At 37.2% G+C, this 25,976-nt stretch overlaps 1 protein-coding gene, 1 pseudogene and 3 gene segments (V, D, J or C); 1 reads left to right on the forward strand and 4 right to left on the reverse strand.

Annotated features, from left to right (window-relative positions):
* The window catches only part of LOC121523648, a 78,498-nt pseudogene that overhangs the window by 24,147 nt on the left and 28,375 nt on the right, over positions 1 to 25,976 (reverse strand).
* The window catches only part of LOC121523646, an 88,982-nt gene that overhangs the window by 12,296 nt on the left and 50,710 nt on the right, over positions 1 to 25,976 (reverse strand).
* LOC121523659 overlaps positions 1 to 25,976 on the reverse strand; it is a 189,612-nt gene that overhangs the window by 2,705 nt on the left and 160,931 nt on the right.
* LOC121523531 (zinc finger protein 665-like) lies at positions 3,238 to 8,186 on the reverse strand. The gene is made up of 2 exons (XM_041808451.1): positions 7,931 to 8,186; positions 3,238 to 6,474 (listed from the first exon to the last, which is right to left on the reverse strand). The coding sequence occupies exons 1-2, from the start codon at positions 8,082 to 8,084 to the stop codon at positions 4,154 to 4,156; spliced, it is 2,475 nt and encodes an 824-aa protein (XP_041664385.1). The 5' UTR covers positions 8,085 to 8,186; the 3' UTR covers positions 3,238 to 4,153.
* LOC121523642 overlaps positions 22,360 to 25,976 on the forward strand; it is a 48,785-nt gene continuing 45,168 nt past the window's right edge. The window contains 2 exon segments of the V gene segment in view: positions 22,360 to 22,506; positions 22,646 to 22,935. Of these exon segments, the coding sequence occupies positions 22,455 to 22,506; positions 22,646 to 22,935 (342 nt within the window).

Consider the following 25,976-nt stretch of genomic DNA (forward strand, 5'->3'; position numbering starts at 1 on the left):
TTTGAGGTGCTCTGCTAGCTTTTCTGTTGTTTTTGTTAGCTTGTACATTTGTACTGATTTAACAGCTTTTATGCAGTGCAGTGCCTGCTTGTGACTAATGCCTGTTTCTTTAATACACTGCTAATTTCCCATACACTTATTGTGCTTCTGCAGTTTAAAAATAAATCAAGATGAAGAAAATTGCAGTAAAGTCAAGCCTCCAGTTTTTACTGAAGACTTCAAATGTTTTCTGGCTGTCTAATCCTGAACATGGGAACATGAATTAAAGGCTGTACTAAAGAGGATTAATGTTCAAATTAGAAAATAAGACATCAGATTTTTACATTTGAAATACTGTGGTAAATAGTTGCTCTTTAAAATATATTTCATTAACTGAATAAATCTGGAGAAGTGAATTATGCTCAGTGATGATCTGTCACCATCTCATGTAGAATCAGTCAGATTACCTTTAACCTCCTTAGACCCTGTGTACACAAATGAGGACATTATATCCTAGCTTTCAGACAAAATTACATTCTTATGTCTACTACTAGAATTTTTTAGAAAATTGCACCGTCTATTGAAGTTTAAGTTTTTTTATTTGAAATACTGGAAGAATTTGCTATCAAATATTCAGGAATTTTCATTAATAATTTAGGAATTATATCTTGGAAAGTTTCAATGATTTCCATGGAAAATTTGGGTGATCTTTGAGTATTCTGAGAGCTTCACTGGAAGTGTTCTTGTGTTAAAAATTTTCAGTATTGCATGAAAAACTTGATTTGATTTGCATGTTTTTAGTTTTGTCTTTTTTCAGTTTTCAGTAATTTTGTGTTAATTTAGAAAATGTATTTGGAAATTTTATTTGACATACTTGGGGATAATTTACTTCAAAATTTTCAGGTATGCGCATGGAAACTTGGGACATTTATTTCTCAGTTTTGGGAATTTGATTGTGAAGTGGGAAGGGATATTTGGGGAACATTTCCATCATTTTTCATGGAATTTGGGGAAATATATTTGTACATTTTGGGGAATTTGCTTTGAGATTTTTTCTGGAATGTAAATCAAATGTTTGGGGTATTTTTTTTCCACTAAAATTTAGGCTTTATTATCAAGATTTATTGAAACATTTGTGGATCATTCAAAGAAATTTAGAGTTTTTTCCCCATGACATTTTAAAGAAATATGTTTTTCAGAACTTTTCACAGATATTTTAGGTAGGTTCTTTAAGATTTTAAGTATTTTGTGTTGATATTGAACTTCATTTTTGGTCTAAATTCTTGTTCAGAGTAAAGGTTGAGCTTGTGAACTTGTTGGCTCCAAATTATCCCAAATAATTGGGATAAAATAAAAATGCATTGCAAACAAAAGCTCAGGTCTCAGGAGGTTAAAGATAAGACAAAAACACCACTGAGGCTCTGTAAGAGTAACGTTTATATTTAATTTTCATATTAACTGGATCAGAAGGGGAAAAAAACACTTGTGAATAATTTACAGACATACAGAAATCTGGAATTTGATAGGAAAAATGAATTAAAAGCAGGAATTTACCCCACCATGTCCACTCCTGCACTTACACTTTTCCATGCAATTATAAAATAACAATCTTCTGTTTCTTTTAAAAACTCCCTCAGGTGTTCATCAGGCACATTTTAACACACCAATAAGTATATTTATCTGATAAAATAAAGATGTGACACAACCTACATAGCTCCTGACTCTGAAATATTAAAGCCCTGCAGAATTTATAAAGCTGTAGCTGTATTTAAGAAGCCTATGTACACTTGGTTTGGTCTGAATTTACATAGCTTAGTTTCATTCAAGGACTGTTTATTGTAACCACCACAACTGATTTACACATGCCTGTGAACTTAACAGAAGAAGAGGCAGAGCTGCTTTTCTGTGATTAAGATAACTGAACAACATGCACAGCAATCAGTGACACTGATCAGAGAGTACAGTCAACAATGCCAGTCCTTTTTTCTTTGAATTGAGGTTTGTACCTCCCTCCATTTCTCTCTGCCTGTGACAATCATCAGCTGCACAATATTTCAACAAAACAACTTAACTCACAGTAAATACAGTTTCACTCACCATTCTCTTATTACAGCCGGTGAAGAGGATGTAATAGAAAAACTAGAGGGTGATAGAACAGCGTTACTCAACCCTGCAACCAAAGAGCCAAATTGTTTTGCAAGAGCCACAATCTAAGAGGTGAAAAGTGGCAATAAAAATAAGTTAAGGGGGGAAAATGGTCAAAAGGCAGCAAAAAAGGGTGAAAAGGGGCAATATCGACATAAAATGCCAAATACTGGGATAAAAGTGACACAAATTAGGAAAAAAAAGTGGCAGAAACGGGCAAAATTCTGGTGAGAAGTGACAAAAATTAGTTACAGGTGGCAAAAATGATCAAAAAGTGGTAAAAACATGACAAAAAAATGAGTAGAAACTGACTTAACCCCTTGAACCCTAAGTCTTTTTTCCTCGATTTATCTTTTAGGTTTCTGCTTGAAAAATTGCATACCCATAATAAAATGGGTATATCTCTGCAACCACAAGGTCTATTTGAATAATTCTGGGGTCATTGTAAAGGGAACACTTCTGAGATTTGTTGAGATGTGTTAATATGAGTATATTTAACACTGATGTAACACTGGGGGGTAAATGAAGATGGCACATAGAAAAAAAAAAAAAAAAAAAAAATTCATTTTAAGGTGAAGATCGTGTGTTCCGCATGATTTGTCTCAGCTGTCCAGCCAAAAATATGGCGAGTGAGTTAACACAGCCGAGCTGTATGGAGTTTTATATGTCCCTAATTCATTTAGTTGTCATTTGAGTTGTGTTTGGGGCATGTAAAAAAGGGTTATATAGCCGTGTAGCCCAGGTTCTGCTGTTTAATTTGATGTGAAACATCAATATATTCTTTCATGATTAGTGCATTATTTCACACTGTGTTTGCAAATGCCTAAGGTCCCCCAATTGGGGGGCCTTAAGGTTCAAGGGGTTAAATGGGCAAAAATGGGCAAAAAGCAGCAAAGAGTGGCATAATTTAGAGGAGAAAAAAAAAGTGGCATTTGATGGCAAAAGGCAGCTTAAATAGGTAAAAAGTGACAAAAATATGGAAATTGCAAATAAAAAAATTAAGGATAAAAGAGTCAAAAACTTGGCAAAAAGTGGCAAAAAGAAGTGACAAAAGTGGGCTTAAAGCAGTAAAATGGATTAAAACTGGCAAAAAAAAATTGCAAATGAGGGCAATGGAAATATACAGACAAATTTTAAAGTTGACAATTACAGCCAACTTTAATATGACTTGCAATGGATAATTTCTGAGGTCAAAGTATCCCTGTTCTAAGGTTTTCTGGGGGAACAATATTTCAAATTAAGACATAAAAGAGCCACAGATCATCACAAAAGAGCCACATGTGGCTCAAGAGCCATACGTTGAGTATCACTGAATATTTAAGTCAGTCAGAACAAAACAACCGAAAGGTTAGAAGGTTCATTTTCAAAATAAGACATTGCACTTATCATCTAATTTAAAGAGATTTAATATCGAATTTATTTCTCTGATTACTTGCAGAGCACAGACATTATAGACACCACTCAAAAGAGGAGGCTACTTGAGCCAATAGGATGTCAAAGTGTGTGCAGCTCATCAATTTGCCTAAATGTAGCGTACTTTGACAGTTCTAAGCTGAAGTGTGCAGCTGATGCATGCATGGTGGAAATTGAAGATATCTTATTGGACATTTTAAGCCCCCTGGGGCAACTTTTCAAGCCAAAAATCTAAAATTCTTGGTACATACAGAACATCACATCCACAATCCATCCATATGAACTAACATGAAAATATGTGATTTGATCTTCAAGATTTTGTAAATGAGAATCTTTTAAAATACTTCATGTTGCAAAAAAATATTTTCTTCACACTTATTTCCTCAGTGTTTTATATTCTTAATAAAAGTAATTTTCAAAATGTGCCTTGCTGAAAATTTTGCTGCAAAAGTAGAACTTACATGTTTTTTCTCTAATCCTCCATTTGAGGTTTCCTTTTAAAGTAACTCCATCTGTTACCATACTCAAGAAATTGAGTGTTTTCTCAACAGAACAGATCCCTTATCACTGACTGAGTCCAAATTTCTCAGCTTAAAACTGGCTGATGTTCCTTGGTCTACTCCCAATCATCATCACTGCCTTTGAGCTCAGCATCAGAGGAGTCTTCAATCTTGACCTCAATCTCTGATTGTAAATCTCTCTCTGAACTGGAGTTTCCCACCACTTCTGATTCTCCACAGTCGTCTCTATCAGCTCCTCTTTCTGCTTCGCCTTTCTCATCAGTTTGGCTTTGAAGAGACTCTGAAGAGTGACCACTGACACATTTGTGAAATTTTAACTGATAGTGCCAAGCAAACTTTCGGTAACAGACATTGCAGGTAAAGGGTTTCTCACCTCTGTGGTGTGCCATGTGGAGTGTCAGATAAGACTTTTTGTTAAATCGTTTAACACAAAAAGAGCAGCCAAAAGGTTTCTCTCCTGTGTGATGGGCCAAATGAGCTGTCAGGCTAGATTTGTAGTTAAATCTCTTGCTGCACTGAGAACAACCATAGGGTTTCTCTCCAGTATGAATTCTCATATGTTGTATCAGATAACCTTTACGAATAAATCTTTTACCACACTCAGAGCAGCTAAAAGGCTTCTCCCTCGTGTGAACAAACATATGTTGGGCCAGACTACCTTGTTGGGTAAATCTCTGACCACACTCCAAGCAGCAGAAGGGTTTCTCTCCTGTGTGAGTTCTCATATGTCTTGACAGATGGCCTTTAAGGATAAATCTTTTACCACAAACAGAGCAGCTGAAAAGTTTCTCTCCTCTGTGATTTGCCATATGAGTTGTCAGACCAGACTTTAAGTTAAATCTTTTACCGCACTCAGCACAGCTGAAGGGTTTCTCATTTTTGTGAATTCTCATGTGTGTGTTCAGACTTCCTTTTTGGCTAAAATTTTTGCCGCACTCAGAGCAGGTAAATGGTTTTTCTCTGGTATGGACTAATATGTGTCTGTTCTTACTCCTCTGGCAGCCAAATCTTTTGCCACACTCTGAGCAGCTGAAGGGTTTCTCTCCTGTGTGAATTCTCATATGATCCGTAAGATGACCTTTTTGTTTAAAGCTTTTACCACACTCAGAGCAGATGTATGATTTTCTATCACTCTTTGGTCTGTCATCATTGATGTTTTCCACATAAATCACAGCCGCCTGATGATCACTTGTCTCTGCCACATCATCAATACTATGCTCTAGCTTGACATCAGTCACTTTTTGCAAACTCCTATCTTGAATTGTGACCCCAGTTTGATCTGATCCTCCACCAGCCCCCTGTTTAACTCCAGAACAGGCTTCTCTTTTCTCTCCGTTGGGGTTTTCATCAGGCTCTGAAGCTTTTCTGCCGAGACACTTGTGATACTTCAGTGAGCTATGCCAAGAGAATCTTCGTTTACAAACATTGCATTCTACTGGTTTTTCCCCTTTGTGATGTGCCATGTGAAGTGACAGATACATCTTTTGCCTGAATGTTTTACCACACTCAGTACAGCTGAAGGGTTTATCTCCTGTGTGAATACTTATGTGTCTGGTCATACTTGCTTGTTGAGAAAATCTCTTACCGCACATAGAGCAGCAGAAAGGTTTCTCTCCTGTATGACTTCTCATATGTTGTGTAAGTTGACCTTTACGATTGAATGTTCTACCACACACAGAGCAGTCATAAGGTTTCTCTCCCATATGAATTCTCATATGGCGAATCAGACTTTCATTTCGGCTAAATCCTTTCCAGCACTTAGAGCAGTTGAAGGGTTTCTTTCTACTGTGAACTAACATATGTTTGGTCAGATTTCCATTTTGAATGAATTTTTTACCACACACAACACAGCTGAAAGGTTTCTCTCCTGTGTGAATTCTCATATGATCTGTAAGATGACCCTTTTGGAGAAATCTTTTACCGCACTCAGAGCAGCTATGTGATTTCTTATCAGTCTTTGGTCTCTTATATTTAGTCTTATTCACAGAGCTTACACCTGACTGAAGTTCTCTGGTCTCCTTCCAGTCTGCACTGTCATCGGTCTCAGGCTCAGAGGACTCATCAATCTTGACCTCAATTTCATATTGCAAATCTCTCTCTGGATCTGAGCTCTTGGCTATAGCTGGTCCTTGGTAGTCCTCTCTATCAGCTCCCATTTCCATTTGTTCAGTTTTTATTTGATGAAGCTGTGAGGGTCGAGGTCTCTCTTTACAATCTTCACTCTTTCCAGGGACAGGACTGAATGTGAGCTCCGGTCCTTGAAAATGCTCTCCATCCTGACTGCTCCAGAATTCCTCCTGTTCCTCTTTAATGCGTGGAAGCTTGGCATCATCCTGTTTAAGACAGGAGATCCTGTCCTGCTGCTCAGAAGATTCTTCATTTCTCACTGACAGCTGCTGGCTCTCCTCAGGAAAAACTAAAACACAGAAGATACATTAGTACTGATTTTACAAAACATGGAGTAGTGATAGTTCACAGTTTAGTTCTAAAGTCTGATCAATTTTTATTCATTCAGTTTCAAATTTAAAAAGGTTTTGTCCAGAGAGTTTACCAAGGGAGCATGCCTCACTGGTCACAGAGGGGCGTAGCGTAGAAACAAAGGTAGTAGGAAAACTTTTTCTAACCCTCAATATAATAAAATCTTCTAACTATAGAAGGATGACTCAAGATGTAGCATATTTAACAGGTTGCAAATCAACTTTAACCATGAGCGGGTGCAGGAAAAAATTAGCATGGCCCTAGTTATATTACTGTAGGTTTCCCTCATTCATTATGTTTAACTGTCAGCAGAGGAACTCACAGTTTGTTGCATCTAGTGACATTTAGAACTTCCTGTGATAGTTGCAACAGCCATGGTGTCTGCCCATTAAACATGAAACTAAAAAGAGGTGAAAAAGACTATGCAAACTGAAAAGCAACATAGAAATCAGAGTTTATACATGAAATCTGACATTAAATGTTATACTTTTAGGAGCTTTTTCAAAACCCTCTTCATAAATTTTAAGACTTCATTGTATCTTCAATGTCTAACCCGTTACATTAACAACACAGTTTTGTACAAGTGCAATGCTGATAGTAAGATGATAATGACAAAGAAAGGAAAAGAAAATGCCAGTACAATTTCTTGTGGCAAAATGGAGAGAAAAAAGTGGGAAAAAGAGCAGAAAGAGGCAAAATGGGTGAGAAGTGGTATAAAAAAAAAAAAAAAAAAAGAGTTACAGGTGGCAAAAACGGTCCAAAAGTGGCAAAACCGTGGCAAAAAAAATGATTGAAAAGTGACTAAAATGGGCAAAAATCAGCAAAAAAGGTGGGTAAAATGGGAAATGGGTGGCATTTATTTGAAAAAGGCAGCTTAAATGGGCGAAAAGTGGCAAACAATTACAAAAAGCAGGAAAAATATGTCAAAAAGAAGTGGCAAAGATGGGAATAACGTTTCGAATGAAGACATAAAGGAGCCACAAATAATCACAAAAGAGCCACATGTGGCTCCAGAGCCTCACTGGTGGAGTATCACTGCTCTAGACACTGAATGGATCAACACTGTCAAATATTTTAAGCACTGAAATGTCCAGGGCCAGGTTCCCAGCCCTGAAGGATGATGCTAATGAAAGTCACTTGTTTGACACAAATATCTCCAATTAGTATAAAAATAACTGTTTTCATCATAAATTTGGCTAATAATGAGCCCAAAAACGAAATTCTTACATGACGTCAGCCAGCAAAGAGTTTTAAAGTCCAGAAAATAAAGTTGTATTGTTACCAGGAGTTAGCAATGGCTAACACTCTGCTACATGTGGATTTGACCGTTACCTACAGGCTTAGCTCCCTGAAATACTCACATTGGACATCTTTGAAGACAAAAAGAAACAAACCTGCTCCCTGCAGCTTTATTTCAGGTGTTGAAATCAAATCCAGCTGTTTTCTTTGTCGGTCGAGCTCCTTTCTGTATCCACATGATGTTGTTGGCCCTGACGGCTCTCTCAGCTGTTGTCTGAATAAATCTTTGAATTCCTGAAACCCGGACATTTCTCATCCAATGGTCAAAGAGGAAAAATAAACAAACTCAGAACGCTTTTTTAGTATCAATAAGCGCCAACAGTACGAGCGATCAGCTTAGTACTTGGAAGGGGCATTCACGACCCGGAAACAAAACACCACTTCCTGTACACGCATCTGGCCTTCAGAGTAAAAGTACATGGATGCGTTCGATTAAATTTACAAAAATTGTCTACTTTAGCTTTCACTTATGGAACATTTTCCATCGGTTCTCGACAGAGAGACAGAGTTATATAACACTCAGAGCATTAATTTGCAAATGACTTAACACAGTATAACTATTAATGATTGACGAGAAAATATCTGTGAAATATCTGCGCTGTGAGGCAGGGGTTCACTAGACTCACTGCAGAGCATCTTGGGTAAACAACAGTAAACAACGTTCCCAAACTTTTCAGCCTGTGACCACCGAAAAAAACAGCTCCAGAGAGCGTGGACCCTCACCATCCCTGGAGGCGTTAAGAGTGTACGATTTCTCACAATGTATCATGTACAAATTTACAGTCAGGTACGTTTTTTGTACACATTCAAGCATCGTATTCACTTTATTACTGGCTTATTTAAATTTAACTATTTTTGAGGATATTTTCTACAACGATGGATAAAATATACATCTCTGTTTTTCTTGGAAAGCATCCCCTTTTAGCATCTTCCTGGGCGCGACCCCAAATGGGGGGTATAGAAAATGGATAGATAGATGAAGCAACAGCAGAAAAACCTGTCCAAAATAGATGCTGCAAAAAAGAAGAAGAGAGCCAGGGCTCTCATGAGAAGCAGAGGCTACTCTTTTTCCACTTCAATCCAATAAACAAAAATCTTGGACTTAAACAAGAATCTGAGGTGACATCAATGAACTGCAGTGATGAAGTCATCAGCTGTTGTTGCTCAGCTTTGCTTATCGAGAGTTATCGAGTTAAATGACTCATTTTGAATGGATTTTTAAAGCACACTATTAAGTCCAACTTAAGAAATAAATCCAAGTTCATGCATCTAGAAGCATGAGCCTGAATAATGGTGCATTTGTTTCTGAAATTGTCTGGTACATCATACACTTGATTGATTGGCCAATTTAAACCATCATAAATAATGACAGTGTTTGCCTCAGATCATTTCCATGTGGAGCCACTTTGCATCAGCAGCTCCATGCTCCAGTGCTCTGGGAGAGTTTATAGTCCTGACACTTGAACACTGGATGACTAATAGCTGCCCTTCATCACATCACAACACTCACAAATCCTCCTCCTCATCACAAACATGACTCTGATCTGCGTCCTCATCTGGACTCTCCTCTGCTGCTGCTTCACAGGTAAAGTCAAGACAATCAAACTCTCTCCTCTATCAACATCCGTCCCTCTGAAATGAAGGCCACAAAACCATGATGCTGCTTTGTGTTTTTGTCTGTGTATCCTCAGAGTCCAGAGGACAGGTCACAGTGACTCAGCCTGCAGCGGTGAGCTCTGCTCTGGGAGCCTCCATCACCATCTCATGTAGGACCAGTCATGATGTAATTATCTGGAATCCCAACCATATGTTAGCCTGGTATCAACAAAAAGGTGGAAGAACTCCAAAATTGCTCATTAATGAATCTAGCAGACGAGCATCAGGTATTCCAGATCGTTTTTCAGGCAGTGGATCAAACTCTGACTTCACTCTGACCATCAGTGGAGTCCAGGCTGAAGATGCAGCAGTTTACTACTGTCAAGGAATATTTGATCATAGCAAGTATGATTGGCTCACACAGTGAAAAAGCATCATACAAAAACCTCCCTCATCAGTCAGATTGAACAGAAATTGAACTAACTGCTGCAGCTGCAAGTTTCTGTAGAGACTGACACACTTCACTGAGAACACACAAATGCACACATGTGTGCTGTTAATAGTTTACAGCCATGTTGTCCTTTGTATATGCAAATAGAACTCTTAAGTGACAAAATGTTAACTTCGTTGACCTAGAATTAGTCAGAAACCTTTCTACACAGGTAAAGCTTTAGCTGCCTTTACTAGGGATTCTCAGATGTCTGAATGAGGTGAGTAATAAACATCGTACTAAGTGCTAAACCTCATAGGCACTGTCACCTTTTAAGAGATTATAGGTAAGTTGATCATGATTCAAGTTGTTTTCACTTTGAACAGATCAAGATTAATATAGCAGTGCCTTCTAAATCAAGAAAAGTGAAATTGGACTCACACAATTCTACAAAAACTGAGTGAACAGTGGAAACAGTCAAATCATCATCTTTATGTCCTTTCAATATATAGGAAGATACATGTCTAAAAGCTCAAAAGACATTAAAGAAAAACGTCAGACCATTAAAAGACATACAAATGATAAAATCATATTTTATACTGATGACATCTCCAGTTCTTTCACTGCATAATGTCCCCATTTCCAATTAGATCAGTTAATTTCAGTATGCATACTCATGTATGAACACAACAAATTTAGAAATAAAGCAGATGCTCACTGTAGAACAAGAAAACCCTATAAAATGTTTTGATCAATTAGTGAAAACATCTGTTTTATTGATCCATCTACAGGCTATTAGAATAATTCCAGTCCCTTCTGGAGTCATTCAGAGCTTTTCCAGTGAGTCTCTTCACATCACCATCTCGTGTAGGACCAGTCAGACGATTCATTTTGGAGACAATAAATGGCTACCAGATCATACTTTTCCAGAGTAACACTCACTCATTGTGCACTTTTTCACGCTAGCTCTCAGTGAGAAAAACATTTAAATGATTCACTAAAAACATGGATACAAACTGGGATACGATATGATATAAAAGCTTCATCCTAAATGAGGAGATTTTTTTTCTAAGATTAAATTGAGATTATATATAAGACATTTTCTTTTAGATTGATTTTTATTTCATTTTAACTTCACAGGAAACAAGAACGGATTAATTAAATTCATGGATCTCATTCTTTTTTTAAGAATTACTGTTGGGCTTCTGTGGAAAACAGAATTATGAACAGTCTGAGAGAGAGAGGGAGAGAGAGAGAGAGAAGGGGAGAGAGAGGAATCATCTGCCTCTTCTTAGAGCCATTAATGCAGCTGCAGAGTCAGAGCAGATCAGTACTCTGGATATTTTAGTATCCTCTATCCACCACAAGGCCCAGAGGATTGCAAGTAGTTTTGCTGTGAATACAGAGTTCTCATTTGAAATTCTTTTATTAAATCCATACCCGAGCCGGTCCACAGATACTCCAAATCCTGCAGTGCCACTCTCTGGATCCACAGACCCATCTGTAAAGACTTCTAGATAAGCTCTTTCTTCTATATTGAGTAGATGTTCTTCTTTAGGGCCAATCCCTTCACTTGTTCTTTGATTTAGAAAGGACAAGTTAACATCCACCTCTTGTATTAGCCAAGGAGGCACAGGTGACCAGCTCAAATGTTGTGCTATGCTGTCATGTCTTATTCCCTGTGTTTTGGCCCACTGACTTATGACATCAAGAAATGGTCTGTACTTGACCCTGGGGTCAGAATCGAAGGACTCCTTCAACAGACACCTTGAAGGGAAGGATTGAGGGAAGCCATTAAGTTTTGCCCAGTATCCTGTACAGTTGTCTAGCCTTCAGAGTAAAACTAGACTACAAACATCCAATCCTGACAAACACAAAAATACCTTTCTTTCACTCATATCATTTTTTTTTTTCAAAAAAGGATATTCAACAGAGACAGATGAGACACAGAATGCCGACAAGTAATGAAACACTACAAGTATTTGGAGTTTAAATTGGGTTGCTAAAATTCAAGAGACGAGAGAAAAATCATGCTCTCTCTGCTCTGTCTGCACTTTTAGTGTAATTTCATCTTAATTAAGCATTTTTTGTATGGTTGTGTTATCTGTAGCAAGTCTAGAGCACCTGTTATATCTTTTGTGGTGCTGAAAGACTTTCCCTGCATTTTATATACCTACCATATTACCATATCAATACCATTTTGTATCTAGTGTTACAATAAGTCGTAATACATTATATTTATATTGTCATATTTATTGTATTGTATTTATTATATAATTGCACTTTTTAACTTAAATGCTGTTGTACTTCTACAAAAATATTCATAGGATATAAATATTCATAACACAATTTCAAACTGCTCTGTCCATATGTTGTCATTATAGCATCTTGTTCGCATCTCATGCCTCTCATGTCATGTCAAATTACTGCAGTACATATTATTGGCTGCCAGCAAGTGTGCCATGTCACTTTATATCAACATGTTTCACCTTAACTGTCTTAGTGCACAGTGGTGATCTCATATCTGAACAGTCGGTGCTTATTTGAAAATTAAAAAAAACAAAAAAACAACAACAGCTAACTGATCAATTCTCAAACACATTTACAAGTTAATCATTATAAATCAAGACTTAAACAAATCTGATTTGGATAATCAAATTAAGATTTATCAACATTTAAAGATGTGGTATGGAAAAAATAAATTAAAACACTGATTCAGAGTTTTTGATATGAAAATTTATTTTTCATTTTAATCCTTCAAAGCAAAAAACAGCACATTCATAATTTATCTTCTGTGCTTTGTGTCTTTTCAAAAGGCAACTCTATTTTAAAATGTAACCACATTCAAAAAATGTCATCAGTAAATCAGCCATTAGTCTCAGGTGGAGAGTTTTCAATCTTTACTTCAATCCCTCCATGTAAATCTCTCTCTGGATCAGAGTTCCTGGCTGTTTCTGATCTTCTACAGTCCTCTCCATCAGCTCCTATTTCTGCCCATCTTTTCTTCTCTGTTTTGTGACAGACTGTAGCTGTAGCTAGACTCTTTACACATTTGTGTAGTTTTAGTTGAAAGGACCGACAGAAATTTTGACCACACATGTTACAGCTGAAGGGTTTCTGCCCACTATGATTTTCCATGTGAAGTGTCAATGAGAACCTGCGGCTGAATGTTTTACCACACTCAGAGCAGCCAAAGGGTTTCTCTCCTGTGTGAGTTCTCGTATGTCTGGTCAGAGTAGACATCTGGTCAAATCTTTTACCACACTCGGTGCAGCAGTATGGTTTCACTTTGCTATGACTAATCATGTGTCTAATCAAACTTTCTCTGTGGTTAAATCTTTCATCACATTCAGAGCAGCTAAATGGTTTCTCTTTGGTATGAATTCTCATGTGTCTGGTCATACTTTCTTTATGGTCAAATTTCTTACCACATTCAGAGCAGCTGAATGATTTGTCTCTAGTATGAACTACCATATGCCTCATCAGATGTCCTTTTTCGGTAAACTTTTTACCACATTGAGAGCAGCTGAAGCGCTTCTCTCCAGAGTGAATCATCATGTGACCACTCAAACTCCCTTTCCTTGTAAATGTTTTACCACAGTCAGGGCAGCTGAATGGTTTCTCTCCAGTATGAATTCTCATGTGCAGAATCAGACTCGATTTAGTTTGAAATGTTTTTCCACAATGAGAGCAGCAGTGCGATTTTCCTTTAGTCTTTTTTCTCTTAGCATTATTATTTCCGACAGAGTTTGAACTTGACTGACACCCTCTAGTGTCCTTCCAGTCAGCACTGTCATCAGTCTCAGGTTCAGAAAGGTCTTCAGCCTTGACCTCAGTCTCTGTTTGCAAATGTCTCCCAAGATCTGAATCCCTGGCTTGTTCTGATCCTCCACAGTCCCATCTATCATTTCTTTGTTCCAGCTGTTTATTTCGTCTTGGATGAAGCTGTGAGGACTGAGATCTCTCTTCATCATCTTCACTCTTTACAGAGACAGGACCGAAAGTGAATTTGATGATATCATCTTCCTGAGGTCCATGAAACCTTTCTTCTACATTAATGTTCCACAAATCCTCCTGTTCCTCTTTCATGTGTACAGGCTCAGTGGGGCTCCACTCTTGCTGTTCAGGAGGCTCTTCTTTACACACCAACAGCTGCTGGACATCTGCAGGAAGCACTAACATACAGAAGAAATGAGGGAATCTGTAAGTTTATGCTTAAATAACATCTATAACATTGACATGGTATTACACTGAAAAGTCCTAAATGTCACATTTTTGCCAACTGGGGCAAAATATCATTAATGGCAAGAGGAGAAAAATACAGCAGATTCAGAAACAACCAGAGTCCATATTGTTTAAAAACCAGAGTGGGGAACATTTTCAAAATAAAAAGGCATATTGCAACTGGCCTTTGATTTTTAAGTCTGACATACACTTTGCACTTTTTTGACATGAATTTTGTGGTGACATAACGACGAACCTGGCCTTAATTAGCTGCTGCTAACTGGCTGGATACATTTCAGATGTCTGTTATTTCAGTTGTATGACTGTTGTGAGAAGATTAAGTGGCAACAACAGGCACAAAAAGTCGATTAAAATGTGGCAGAAATAGCTTTTAAGTGCAAAAAAATGGTGGAAATTAGATGGAATGGGATAAAAAATGGATCTAAACTGGCAAAAAATTGGTTAACCATGGTTAAAATGGGTTAAAAGATGTGTACAAAGTGGTTGACCGATGCAATAATGGGTCAACAATAGGCAGAAAGTGGCAAGAATTGTTTTAGAAGTGGCATAAAGAGGCAAAAAAAAAAAAAAAAAAACATTGACAGTGACATTGAGAACCACTGCTTTATAGTACTACTTAGTGGTATAACATTAGTATGTATTTTTTTTTCATCATGTAAAATTGTTTTATTCTGGTTTGTTTTATAAAATGAATAATGTCAGTACAATAAGTGTACATACATCAATCATGGGTCAAAGCATTGCTAAATTTAGTAGATATATTGAAAGCTAAAATGGTAGCCTACTAGATGGAGAGCTATTGAAGGAGCTGAAACAATTGAATTTGACTGAGCTGATAAGGATTCAGGTCATGTCCAACCCATAGGTCTAACCACCTGACCATATATGAGGACATAAATTGTGAGTGTTGGTTGTGTGTCTTAAGTGTTTCAGTTGCACAGCAAATGCTAAAATTGCACTACAACTGTTAAAGAACTGGATGCATTCTGTCTGAGCAGAGGCAGGACTGAAAATTAACACCACTGGAGATGAAAATGTATCATCAGGGGAGGAGATATCAGAAGGAGGAGAAGAACATGCAGTAGGTCAAAGTCCATTGTTTTGAGATTTTAAATGAGTAATTTGGTAATTAGTAAGTCTTATAATTACAGGACACCACCCTGGAATTAGAGACTACTGGTTTGCATTTTATGTTCCCTTTTGCACTTTTTATGGTGGTGATATTGTTAGGATATTTTTGTTTAAAAGTTACTGCAAGAAAAAAGCTAGGTCATGAGACCATCTCATCCACCAGCTACACTAAGTAGCAGTCCACACGTTGTCAGTGAAGACAGTCTTAGTGGACTTTTTTCCAGTAGGTAATGACCTGTATAATTCATCAGGAGGCCCTTCGTGTGTGAAGGAAATTTGCTTTTTCCATGATGGTTCCCAGTGCTGGCTGGCAGGCTAAAATTACTCTGAGCCTCTTGGGTGAAGCATTGAGGCTGCAAACAGCTGCTCTATTGGTATCTATAGATTCATTGTCCAGGGAGCTGGTGTCAGATTAGATGCTCTTTTTATTCCAGACTCAATGCTGTTTCTATACCTGCTCCTTCTAGCCTTCTACCCATGTTGAGCTAGACAGGTTCCAGCATTGACACTTGCTCAATCAATTCTACTTGATCATACCATATTACATATGACACATTACAAGCCAAAATAGTTATCAATATAACTATTACGATATGATCCATCTGAGCAAAGCATGTGCATATTTGATGCTTTCTGGAACAGAGATGGAAAGGACATATAGCTTCTCTGTCAGTCATTCTAAACCACTGATCATCAACTGGTTGCCCGAGGGCCAAATCAGGCCTCCAAAGCATCCTGTGTGGCCCCTTGAAGATCATTAAATTCAGAAAAGGAGGAAAATATGATTTGAATTTTATCTTTTACTTTAAATGTCTGCAGCTATTAAATCCACCCCAAAAACAATTAGTATTGAACATGGACTTAACATTTTTCTTGTCAGCCATCATCAGTACTTTTTTATTTTTCTAATTGTTTAGGACTGGCAGAAATGTTGCAAAAATGGCCGGATGATGATGAAATGGGGGTGGAGAGTGGCACAAGGGGACAAAAATTGCCTGAAAATTGGTGAGAAGAGTTTAAAATGTGGACAAATTTGTAAAAGAGGAAAAAAAGGTGCAAAAAGTATGAAAAAATGGGTTAAAAGTGGCAAAAGTGGTGCAAAAAGGTAAGGAAAAAGGAGTTAGAAAGTGGCAACAAATAGAGTGGCACAAAGGGGATAAAACATGCAGGAAAAGTGTTTTTAAAGAGTGGCACACAAGGCCAAAAATAGGCAGGAAAGTTGCAAAAAGGGTGGCGAAATGGGCAAAAAGTGGCAAAAATAATCAAAAATGGGTTAAGAGCGGCCAAAAATGCTGCAGAAATGGCAGGATGAAGTGTAGAAAAAGGGTTGGAAAAAAAGCCAAAAATGAGTTAATATTGGTACTAAATCACAACTGGGGAGAGCCCATTTTCTGAGATTTTCAGGGGCACAGCTAACTCTGTGGGCAGGCCTGTCTCATTGTGGCCTGGGCATTATAGATAATAGGGACATATCTCATTGGTGATGACTAAAAATGTCCTGCATTTTGAAAGAAAATAAAAATACTAATTCAAAAATATGTTAATCAGACCAAAATACTTATTTCATTTTTGTGTTTTTGAAAGTCCGGACCCCAGAGTCTCTGTCAAGACTAAAACTGGCCCTTATGAAAATGTACTTGATGACCCCTGTTCTACACTCTTTCAGAGACATAACTGATCAGCTCCATCCTTGGCTATGAGTTCACACACAGCCCACTGCATGAGACATGCAGTGCCCAGTTATCACACATGGCTCTAGTCCTATTTAACTACGGTCTGAGAAAGAGACTGACTTGATGGCTGGTTTAGGAATACAGACCAATGCATCATCTTTCCAGCAAAAACTCTGTTGAGATGACAAGAGCAATAAGGTATGAGGCATATGATTAATTAGAGTCTAATTTAGCTCTGCTAAAGTCCTGTCATCAGTCTGCTGCTGTACAAAAAAGATTACACTGGTTATATCCAGCACATACAGCTTATAGAATAGCAGCAGATTTATGGTTTCTTCATTGATTTATCTTAAAGAACAAATATACTGTGCTGTTTACAGATGTAAGGGTTAGCTAAATGCTCAACTCCCAGCTACATTAACAGTAAACAAAGAAAAGTTTTCAGAGGAAGAAAGAAAACAAACCTGAAAGATCCTGAAACCCAGACATTGTAAACACGTCTAAGAGTCAGAGAAGGAAACGAAAAGCCAACTCTGAAGACTTTTCCAGGATTACTCTATTCCTACGAGACGCTGGACCAGTCAAACTGCTAACTGTGCTCTGCAGGAAATAGAGAATTCACCCGGAAACAAACATATCCACTTCTGTAGCGTTATGTGACCTTCAAAATAAAAGGAGAGCTTATGCTACCCAACGCTTCAGAAAATAATTTTACAAATTATGTTCAATTCAAGTCACACTTGGCTTCACTGACATGGAAAACATCATGAGATGTATTGCCAAAGCAATATACACATTTATAATCACATCGATTACAACAAAAGAGTAGTATAATCGGTATCCAAAAATCTGGGTTTAGCTTTAAAACTATGGTTAAAAATGTTGTGTTTCTACAACAACTTTTTTGTTTGTTTGTTTGTTTGTCTGTTTGTTTGTTTCTGAATTTGCAGACAGTCCTGTTCATGGTGGTGATTGAGCTTCTTCTTGGGTCACAACAGCACACATACTGTAACACTTGCACACTGTTGCACTTCACCCAGCAGATAGGAAGCTTCTGTTACGTGTTTGCATGTACAATGAGGCTGTCTGGTATCTATTTCTTGCTTGTGATTAATAGTCCTAATATGCTTATTTACATGATCTGCACGATATGGATCTAGCTGTAAGGATGTCTATTTTTTGAGTCTATATTGATGTTTTTGTGGTGACTACTCTCACTGTTTTTAATGTGTATTTTGATTGGTATAAACCATTTATGTGACTAATAGTAATGCACTTTTTGTACTTTGATGTTTGTTGTCATGATTTATGTTTTATAAATGTCCTTCTTCTGAGTTGCTGTAAACTTTGTCAGGTGACATTTCATATATCGTACTTTTATTTAAACACCTGTTCTTTATCTATAATGTCCTGATGGAGACTCGTGGTGAGTTGAAACGAGTAAACATCCCTGTTTCATAAAGGATTTTTCTACATAAGAGTGCCTCAGTTTTTCAGTTTTGACTGCCATTTCTACAATGGACTATATTTACGAGTAATCTGGCAAGTCACTCTTTAATTTTTTGCTGTTAATAAATTGTCAAAATTGGATAATAAATCAATATCCGAGGACAGCTTCAATTTGAAGTGTAGAGACTTTTAAAAAAGGTATTTGATTACAATGGCACATAAATTATATAACACAAAATAAATAAAGCTAGTATCAGGGTTGATATGTTTTTAGATTTTAATCCTGGTCAGTTGTTAAGATAAGACTCACTCACATAAAAATGAACTCAACTAAATCAGTCACTTTTTGTGACAATTTAAACATGAGCATATGAGGAAAACACAGTATTCTCAACTTTAAGAATGCTGATTTTCATTTCATACATATCCATTTAAGATTTGTACGCAGTATATTTATGTTTGTTGTACTTAACTGACAGAAGACATAAAACATTGTCGAAAAAAACATTCAGAGAGGAATTAAAAAGTTTTATATTCAATATCACTATATGCTACATGAGGCAATGATATTCATCATTTTCATAGAACCACTTTGCATCAGCAGCTCCATGCTCCAATGCTCTGGGAGAGTTTATAGTCCTGACACTTGAACACTGGATGACTGACAGCTGTCCTTAGTCACAACATAAGACACACAAAGCCTCCTCCTCATCACAAACATGACTCTGATCTGCGTCCTCATCTGGACTCTCCTCTGCTGCTGCTTCACAGGTAAAGTCCAGACAATCAAACTCCTCTCCTCTATCAACATCTGTCCCTCTGAAATGAAGGCCACAAAACCATGATGCTGCTTTGTGTTTTTGTCTCTGTATCCTCAGAGTCCAGAGGACAGGTCACAGTGACTCAGCCTGCAGCAGTGAGCTCTGCTCTGGGAGCCTCTGTCACCATCTCATGTAGGACCAGTCAGAATGTTTCTGGTGACTTTTTAGCCTGGTACCAACAGAAAGATGGAGGAACTCCTAAACTCCTCATTTATGCTGCTGACACTCGAGCATCAGGGATTCCAGGTCGTTTTTCAGGCAGTGGATCAGGCTCTTCCTTCACTCTGACCATCAGTGGAGTCCAGACTGAAGATGCAGCAGTTTACTACTGTCAGAGTTATCACTACATCAACAGTCAGAGTGTGTTCACACAGTGAAAAAGCGTGGTACAAAAACCTCCCTCAGTCAGACTGAACAGAAACTGAACTGACTGCTGCAGCTGGAAGTTTCTGCACAGACTGACACACTTCACTGAGATACAAACACTCACTGGTTTCTTCAGTAGACTTCATCAGCTCCTGTATTTTCAGGATTCTATCTTTTCAACTCATCATAAAAACACACAGTACAGACACAACAGAGAATGTGAGATCATACAGAAGCTCCACTGAACTTGATGCTTTTCTCTGTTTTCAAAGTGAGTCATTATTTCAGGATTATGGACATGAAGTCAGTCAGAGTCAAAAGAGTCAAAATGATCTAAAGTGATTAGCTTTACCTCAGTTTGATGTTAAAAAGGCCTGAAGATGAAAAATAAAGGCCAAAGGTGAAATAAGAGAAGTCAATCAAACACATCCTTTTTAGATCATAACTCCTCATCAAAGCTGACAAACATTCAGCACAATATAAAGAGATGATCACATGGAAACATGGAGAATCTTTGAGATGAAAACTTCATGGAGACATGCATCACTTTTATGGAAACCTTCTCAGAATGACAGCAATTCAAGGTTTGTTGTTTGCTGATGATACACACTTCTAGATTCTTCTATGGTTAGCATGACTGAAACAATGGAAATTTAAAATACATGAATCAACCTTTTTTTTTCAAATTTTTGGACAAAGATGTGGCTGTAAAATTTAGAAAACATGCATTTAGACTGAAAGCTGTTGTTCATCATGCCACTAAATCAATCTCTGCATGAAACCTTCAATAATGTTTGTGAAGCTTCCAGTGAACTCACATGATGTTCATGACAACAAAACACAGTAAACTTCCTTTAAACTGAACCTTTGGCATGAGTTTATCTCAGTTAGTGGAGCAGAGGCTCATGCTCAGAGGCTACAGTCCTTGGAGCTCTGACTGCAGGATTGAATCCAGGTCCTGGAGCAGTTTGGAGCATGTGGTCCCCCACTCTTTCTCCCCAGATTCCCTACCTCTGTTTCAGCTGTCCTGTCAAATAAAGGATGAAAGACCCAAAACAATCTTCATACAGTAAACCCTGAAAACTTTGTATTTTTTCCACTGAGTATACAGTTCCATTAAAATTCCAATTCTTCTTAAAACTCATTTTATAGACTTGCTTTTGTATCATTTCCTCTTCTTATGTGGTTTTTATCATCTCACAGATTTTTTTTTTTTTTTTTTTTTTTTTTACCTTATTTTAGTTTCTAATCATATCTCTTTTCCTCTTAATCTTTTACTCACCTTTACTTCCTGTCAATCTCATTTCAATTCCTTGCCCCTTGGCTGTTTTTTAACTGCTACTGTCTTACTCACTTTATTGCTTTTATCTTTTTATCACTTCCTTTTATTTGCCGTTGCTATGATATTTTTTAAATTTTACTGCTTTATCATTTTAGAGCTTGCTTTATTCTGCTTTATTTATCTATTTCTGCCCTCAAACCCCCCTTTCTATCAACATCTGTCCCTCTGAAATGAAGGCCACAAAACCATGATGCTGCTTTGTGTTTTGTCTCTTCAGAGTCCAGAGGACAGGTCACAGTGACTCAGCCTGCAGCAGTGAGCTCTGCTCTGGGAGCCTCCATCACCATCTCATGCAGGACCAGTGTCAATGTTTGGCGCAACAGTTATTTGCAATGGTACCAACAGAAAGACGGAGAAATTCCTAAACTCCTCATTTACAGTGCTAGCAATCGAGCATCAGGGATACCAGGTCGTTTTTCAGGCAGTGGATCACACTCTTCCTTCACTCTGACCATCAGTGGAGTCCAGACTGAAGATGCAGCAGTTTACTACTGTAAAGGGCTATTTGATTGTAGCAAGTATGATTGCCGCACACAGTGAAAGAGTGTCATACAAAAACCTCCCTCAGTCAGACTGAACAGAAACTGAACTGTTTGCTGCAGCTGGAAGCTTCTGCAGACTGACACACTTCACTGAGAAAAGACCAACTTATGTACACAGCTTCATTTACTGTCCTACAGCCCCTCTATCTACAGCAGATAACGATCCACATGTACTTTTACAATGCAACATGTAAAAACTATGCAGAAGCCACTCTAAAGAGTTATGTCTTAGCTCTCCTTATAATGTGTCAACTATGTCCAAACTTAATCATGAATCTTAGTTAAGTGTTTTGCAAAAACGAAAAACTTCATAAGCGTGAAGAGCTATTTTCATGGCACAGCTCAAAATCAAGTAACATCCCTCTGAATCCCCCATAAGTTACAAAAAGTCCAAACAGATTAAATGTGTTCTAAATTTTAGCATTAAAAAGAGGGAATAACTATCATCTTTAGGTTCTTTGAAGATGATAAGAATGAAGCATTGAAAAGCTCAGTAAAGAGACATTGAGATACAGTTATATTTGACAACTCTCAAATTTTAAACCATAATACAACCATTTTAAATCTTAAATAGTTTTGTTTGCAGACTTTAAATGATACAATTCAAAATGTTATTCTTGAAGATAAAACAAAGACATCCATTGAAACTAAACCCATCATCATCCACATCTGCAAAATTCTATATATCCAGCTATTTTAAATGTGTGTAGGGGATTATTGTCCCTCGCTTAATAAATTCAATATTGTCCGAAAAGATTATCACAATTGGAATTAAGAATACAAATCCACACTCAGGATTGTTTTAAACATGCTTTGTAGAAAGTATCATGACATTCTTTATAGCCTGGTCAAGAGGTGACAAATTGAATCTGAAGCTGTCAGAGAGAAATAATTTGACACACTCTGTCGTGCACACAACTGTGTTTGCATATGTGTTCATCCTCTCTGCTCTCAGACGTTAAGAGGACAGTGTTGATCAGTGTCTGTCCACACCTTTCAGAGACACTGACACACCTGCAGCACAATGATGATGTCACTGATTCTACTGATGCTCACCCTGGGGATCCTGGTTCACGGTGAGACTATGCAATAAAAGAAACTGTTGTGAAATATTCTTAATGTAAAAGAAGCTATGCTCTTGTTTGAATGCTGCTCATAGCTTGTACAAACTGTATTTTTCTCAATAATCCTTGTCCTCTGTTTCATGTTTTCCAGGTTCATCAGGAGACATCCTCCTGACTCAGTCTCCTGGATCTCTGTCTGTTGTTCCAGGACAGACTGTTTCTATCAGATGTAGAGCAAGTTCATCTGTGAGTGATGAGGTAGACTGGTACCTTCAGAAACCTGGAGAATCTCCCAAACTCTTGATTTATTCTGCTACAACTCGTCAGTCTGGAGTTCCAGATCGTTTCAGTGGGAGTCAGTCTGGAACTGACTTCACTCTGACCATCAGTGGAGTCCAGACTGAAGATGCAGGAGATTATTATTGTCAGCAGGATTACAGCACACCGTTCACACAGTGATACAACGTCATACAAAAACCTCTGTCAGCTGAAGAGGAACTGATCTGAATCAACAGCCGCAGTCACAGAAGCACTTTGGGAGTTAGAAAGAAGGCTAGTTAAAAATAGAGATCTGTGAAAAACACAAACTTAAACAAAACACAATTACAATGCTGGATGATATTACATCCTGAATATACCTCATAATTCAAAAAGAAAAAAGCTTCTAGGTTAACTTTTAGATAAGTTCCTCCCCTCTCTAATGAGAAACACACAGCACCTCAGACAAAAAACTAAGAAAAGGGAATTCAAATCAAATCAAAAAATGTTTATTGAATCAGTTTCCTTAGTCACAACACCTTTAGAGAAAGATTAGTTCTTCAAATGGATTATGGAAATTTAACAGAAATATTAACTTTAACAAAAAAATAAACAGAAATTATTCCAAAAAAATCAATATAAAAAAGGAATTTGTTTTACTCATTGTTTGGACTATGGGAAATTGTAGATACAATTTCTTCTGATGTTTCACAGACACAGTGGCTGGATAATCTACACATACTGTTAAAATGACACATTTTTGTAGTGTAAAATAATGAGGCAGTATATTTTATTTCAGAACTTTTTCCACAAACAATGAAAAACTTTGGAAGTATCTAATTAAAAGTGAGGTATAACAAAACCTGACTGCATAAATATGCACAAACCTAGACTCAAACTTTGCTGAAGCATTAGAGCAGTGCTTCCCAAAACATGGGCCCATGAGACACCGTAGGTGGGCCACAAAAGGTCATTCACAAAAACTAACAATAATGGAAATGTAGACCACCACCACACATCCCCCTCAAATCCTGTTTAAATTATGATAATCAATCATAAATGTATTCATTTTAAGTTTCATGAGTAAACACAGCAAGAAGTTTGAACTCATGTCACTATTTTACCATCTATTTTGTCTGATGTATACATCCGGTGTCACAGTTTAACTGGTGTTAAATTAATTGGTGACACTCCATGAAACTGTCTACAATGTTACTAGCTTACTGATGTAATAAATGAAACTTGGTATATATACAGAGTTGAATATTCGAAAAATAATATTTAAGTGTCTTTACAGATGCCTAATTAAAAAAAAAAAAAAAAAAAAAAAAAAGAAAAACACATAAATTTAAAAAATAGAGCTCATTAAATGTACTTTGTACCTTTGACCTCAAAGGTAATGTTAATGTATCATATATTCCCTGTAAAAAGATAATAAAACATCTTTATTTATTCTTATTTCAGGTTGTTTTGTATGACAGGCTACTGTGTTATGACCCACCAGGCCAAATTTCAGTCAAGAAGAATATCTCTAAGGTTTCTAAATAAAGCATCAATCATAAAAAAATGAGGCAGAAAAAATTGCTCTACTTACAAAAAGTATGATTCTCTCAAAAAAAAAAAAAAAAAAATAATAAATAAATAAATAATAATAATTGGGGGAGTGAAGTAATTCCACATCAAGACTGGTGGTGTTATGGGTTCTGGTTTTTGCCCTGCTTAAATAAAACTGTGCCAGGAAAGAGGCAAACAACTTTCTAACGGTCTAAATCAAAAATTCAGTCCCACGCAGATCTCAGTGTTTTCACGTTTGCAGCAACCTTATTCCAACACACCTGGTGTGTTAAGACACAAAGTTTGGATTTCACTTCACTGAGACTATTTGCACTGAAACTCCTTTATGAAAAAGAGGATAAAAGGTAACTATTGGAGTCTCATGTTATGGTTGTATAGGTGTTTTTGTCAGCCTCAGAGGATTTTCATGTCTCAAATTGGGTGGCAGCATGTTGAAGTTTGGGAAATGCTGCATTACAGGATTTGGTCTCTCTGAGGAGGAGTCTTTTAGTCTAACATATCTCAACTTGGCAAAATTTGCCCCTTTTTCCTTTCAAAATCACTCAAAGTCTGTCAGATTACGAGGACGTTTCCTGTGCACAGCATTCTTCAAGTCACAACCTATAGATTTTCAGCAAGATTCAGATCTGATATTTGGCTTGGGCATCCCAAAAATTTATCTTCTTCTGGTGAAACCATTATTTTGCAGATTTAGATTAATATTTTATAATGTACAGGAAATGTCCTCATAATTTGACAGACTTAAGTTGCTTTTAAAGGAAGAGTGGACAAATTATTGCTATGCTGGGAGAGGTTACACTGATTAATCTAGGTGTGTCCAAATAATCCAATCAGGTGTTTTGATATTTCCTATTTTTAATTCACTCATCTGAAGAACTTGTTTTTTTCTATCAGATTGTGTTAGTTAATTAATTACATTAACAGTGACAAAAGTTCTGAAATTATGTATCTGTGCCCCATTTTTTACTCTACAAAATGTGTCATTTAAACAAGAGTTTTTAGAGCCACTGAGTACTACAGAAAAAATACAGATTTAATGCTCATGGTCTTGGGAGTGTTTAAAGAAGTGTAATTAATTCCATTTAAACAATGCTCCTTGTTAAAATCTCTTCAGTCTCAAGTTCAGAAAAGTCTTCACCAGTGACCTCAGGCTCTGGTTGTAAATGCGTCTCTGGATCTGAGTTCCTGGATTGTTCTGCGTCTCCATAGTCCTCTCCATCAGCTCCTGTGTCTGCTTCATTTGTGTGCTAATGCATTACGATCAACACACTTGTGATTTTTCAACTGCGAGGGCCAAACAAATCTTTGCTCACAAACATTACAGGAGTAGGGTTTCTCCCCTCTGTGAAGTGCCATATGAAGTGTCAGATAAGACTTTTGTTTAAATCTTTTCCCACACACAGAGCAGATGAAGCGTTTCTCTCCTGTATGAATTATCATGTGTCTGTTGAGATGCCATTCATAGTTAAACATTTTACCACACTCAGAGCAGCCAAAGAGTTTCCTTTCAGACTGCTGTGACATCTGAGCTGTCAGAGAAGACTTGCGGTTTAATCTTTTACCATGCTCAGGGCTGTCAGATGTTTTTTCTTGCCTGTGAATTCTTTTGTGTCTGTTCATGTTTCCTTTATGGTTAAATGTTTTATCAC

Source organism: Cheilinus undulatus, linkage group 16 (genome assembly GCF_018320785.1).
Source record: "Cheilinus undulatus linkage group 16, ASM1832078v1, whole genome shotgun sequence".
Taxonomy (NCBI): Eukaryota; Metazoa; Chordata; class Actinopteri; order Labriformes; family Labridae; genus Cheilinus; species Cheilinus undulatus.

Bases quoted from the DNA above. Each gene is read 5' to 3' on its own strand.
- LOC121523531 (XM_041808451.1), bottom strand. From the start codon at position 8,084: ATGTCCGGGTTTCAGGAATTCAAAGATTTATTCAGACAACAGCTGAGA. The intron at 6,475-7,930 runs GTTTGTTTCTTT...TCTGTGTTTTAG, and splicing joins AATAAAGCTGCAGGGAGCAG to TTTTTCCTGAGGAGAGCCAG.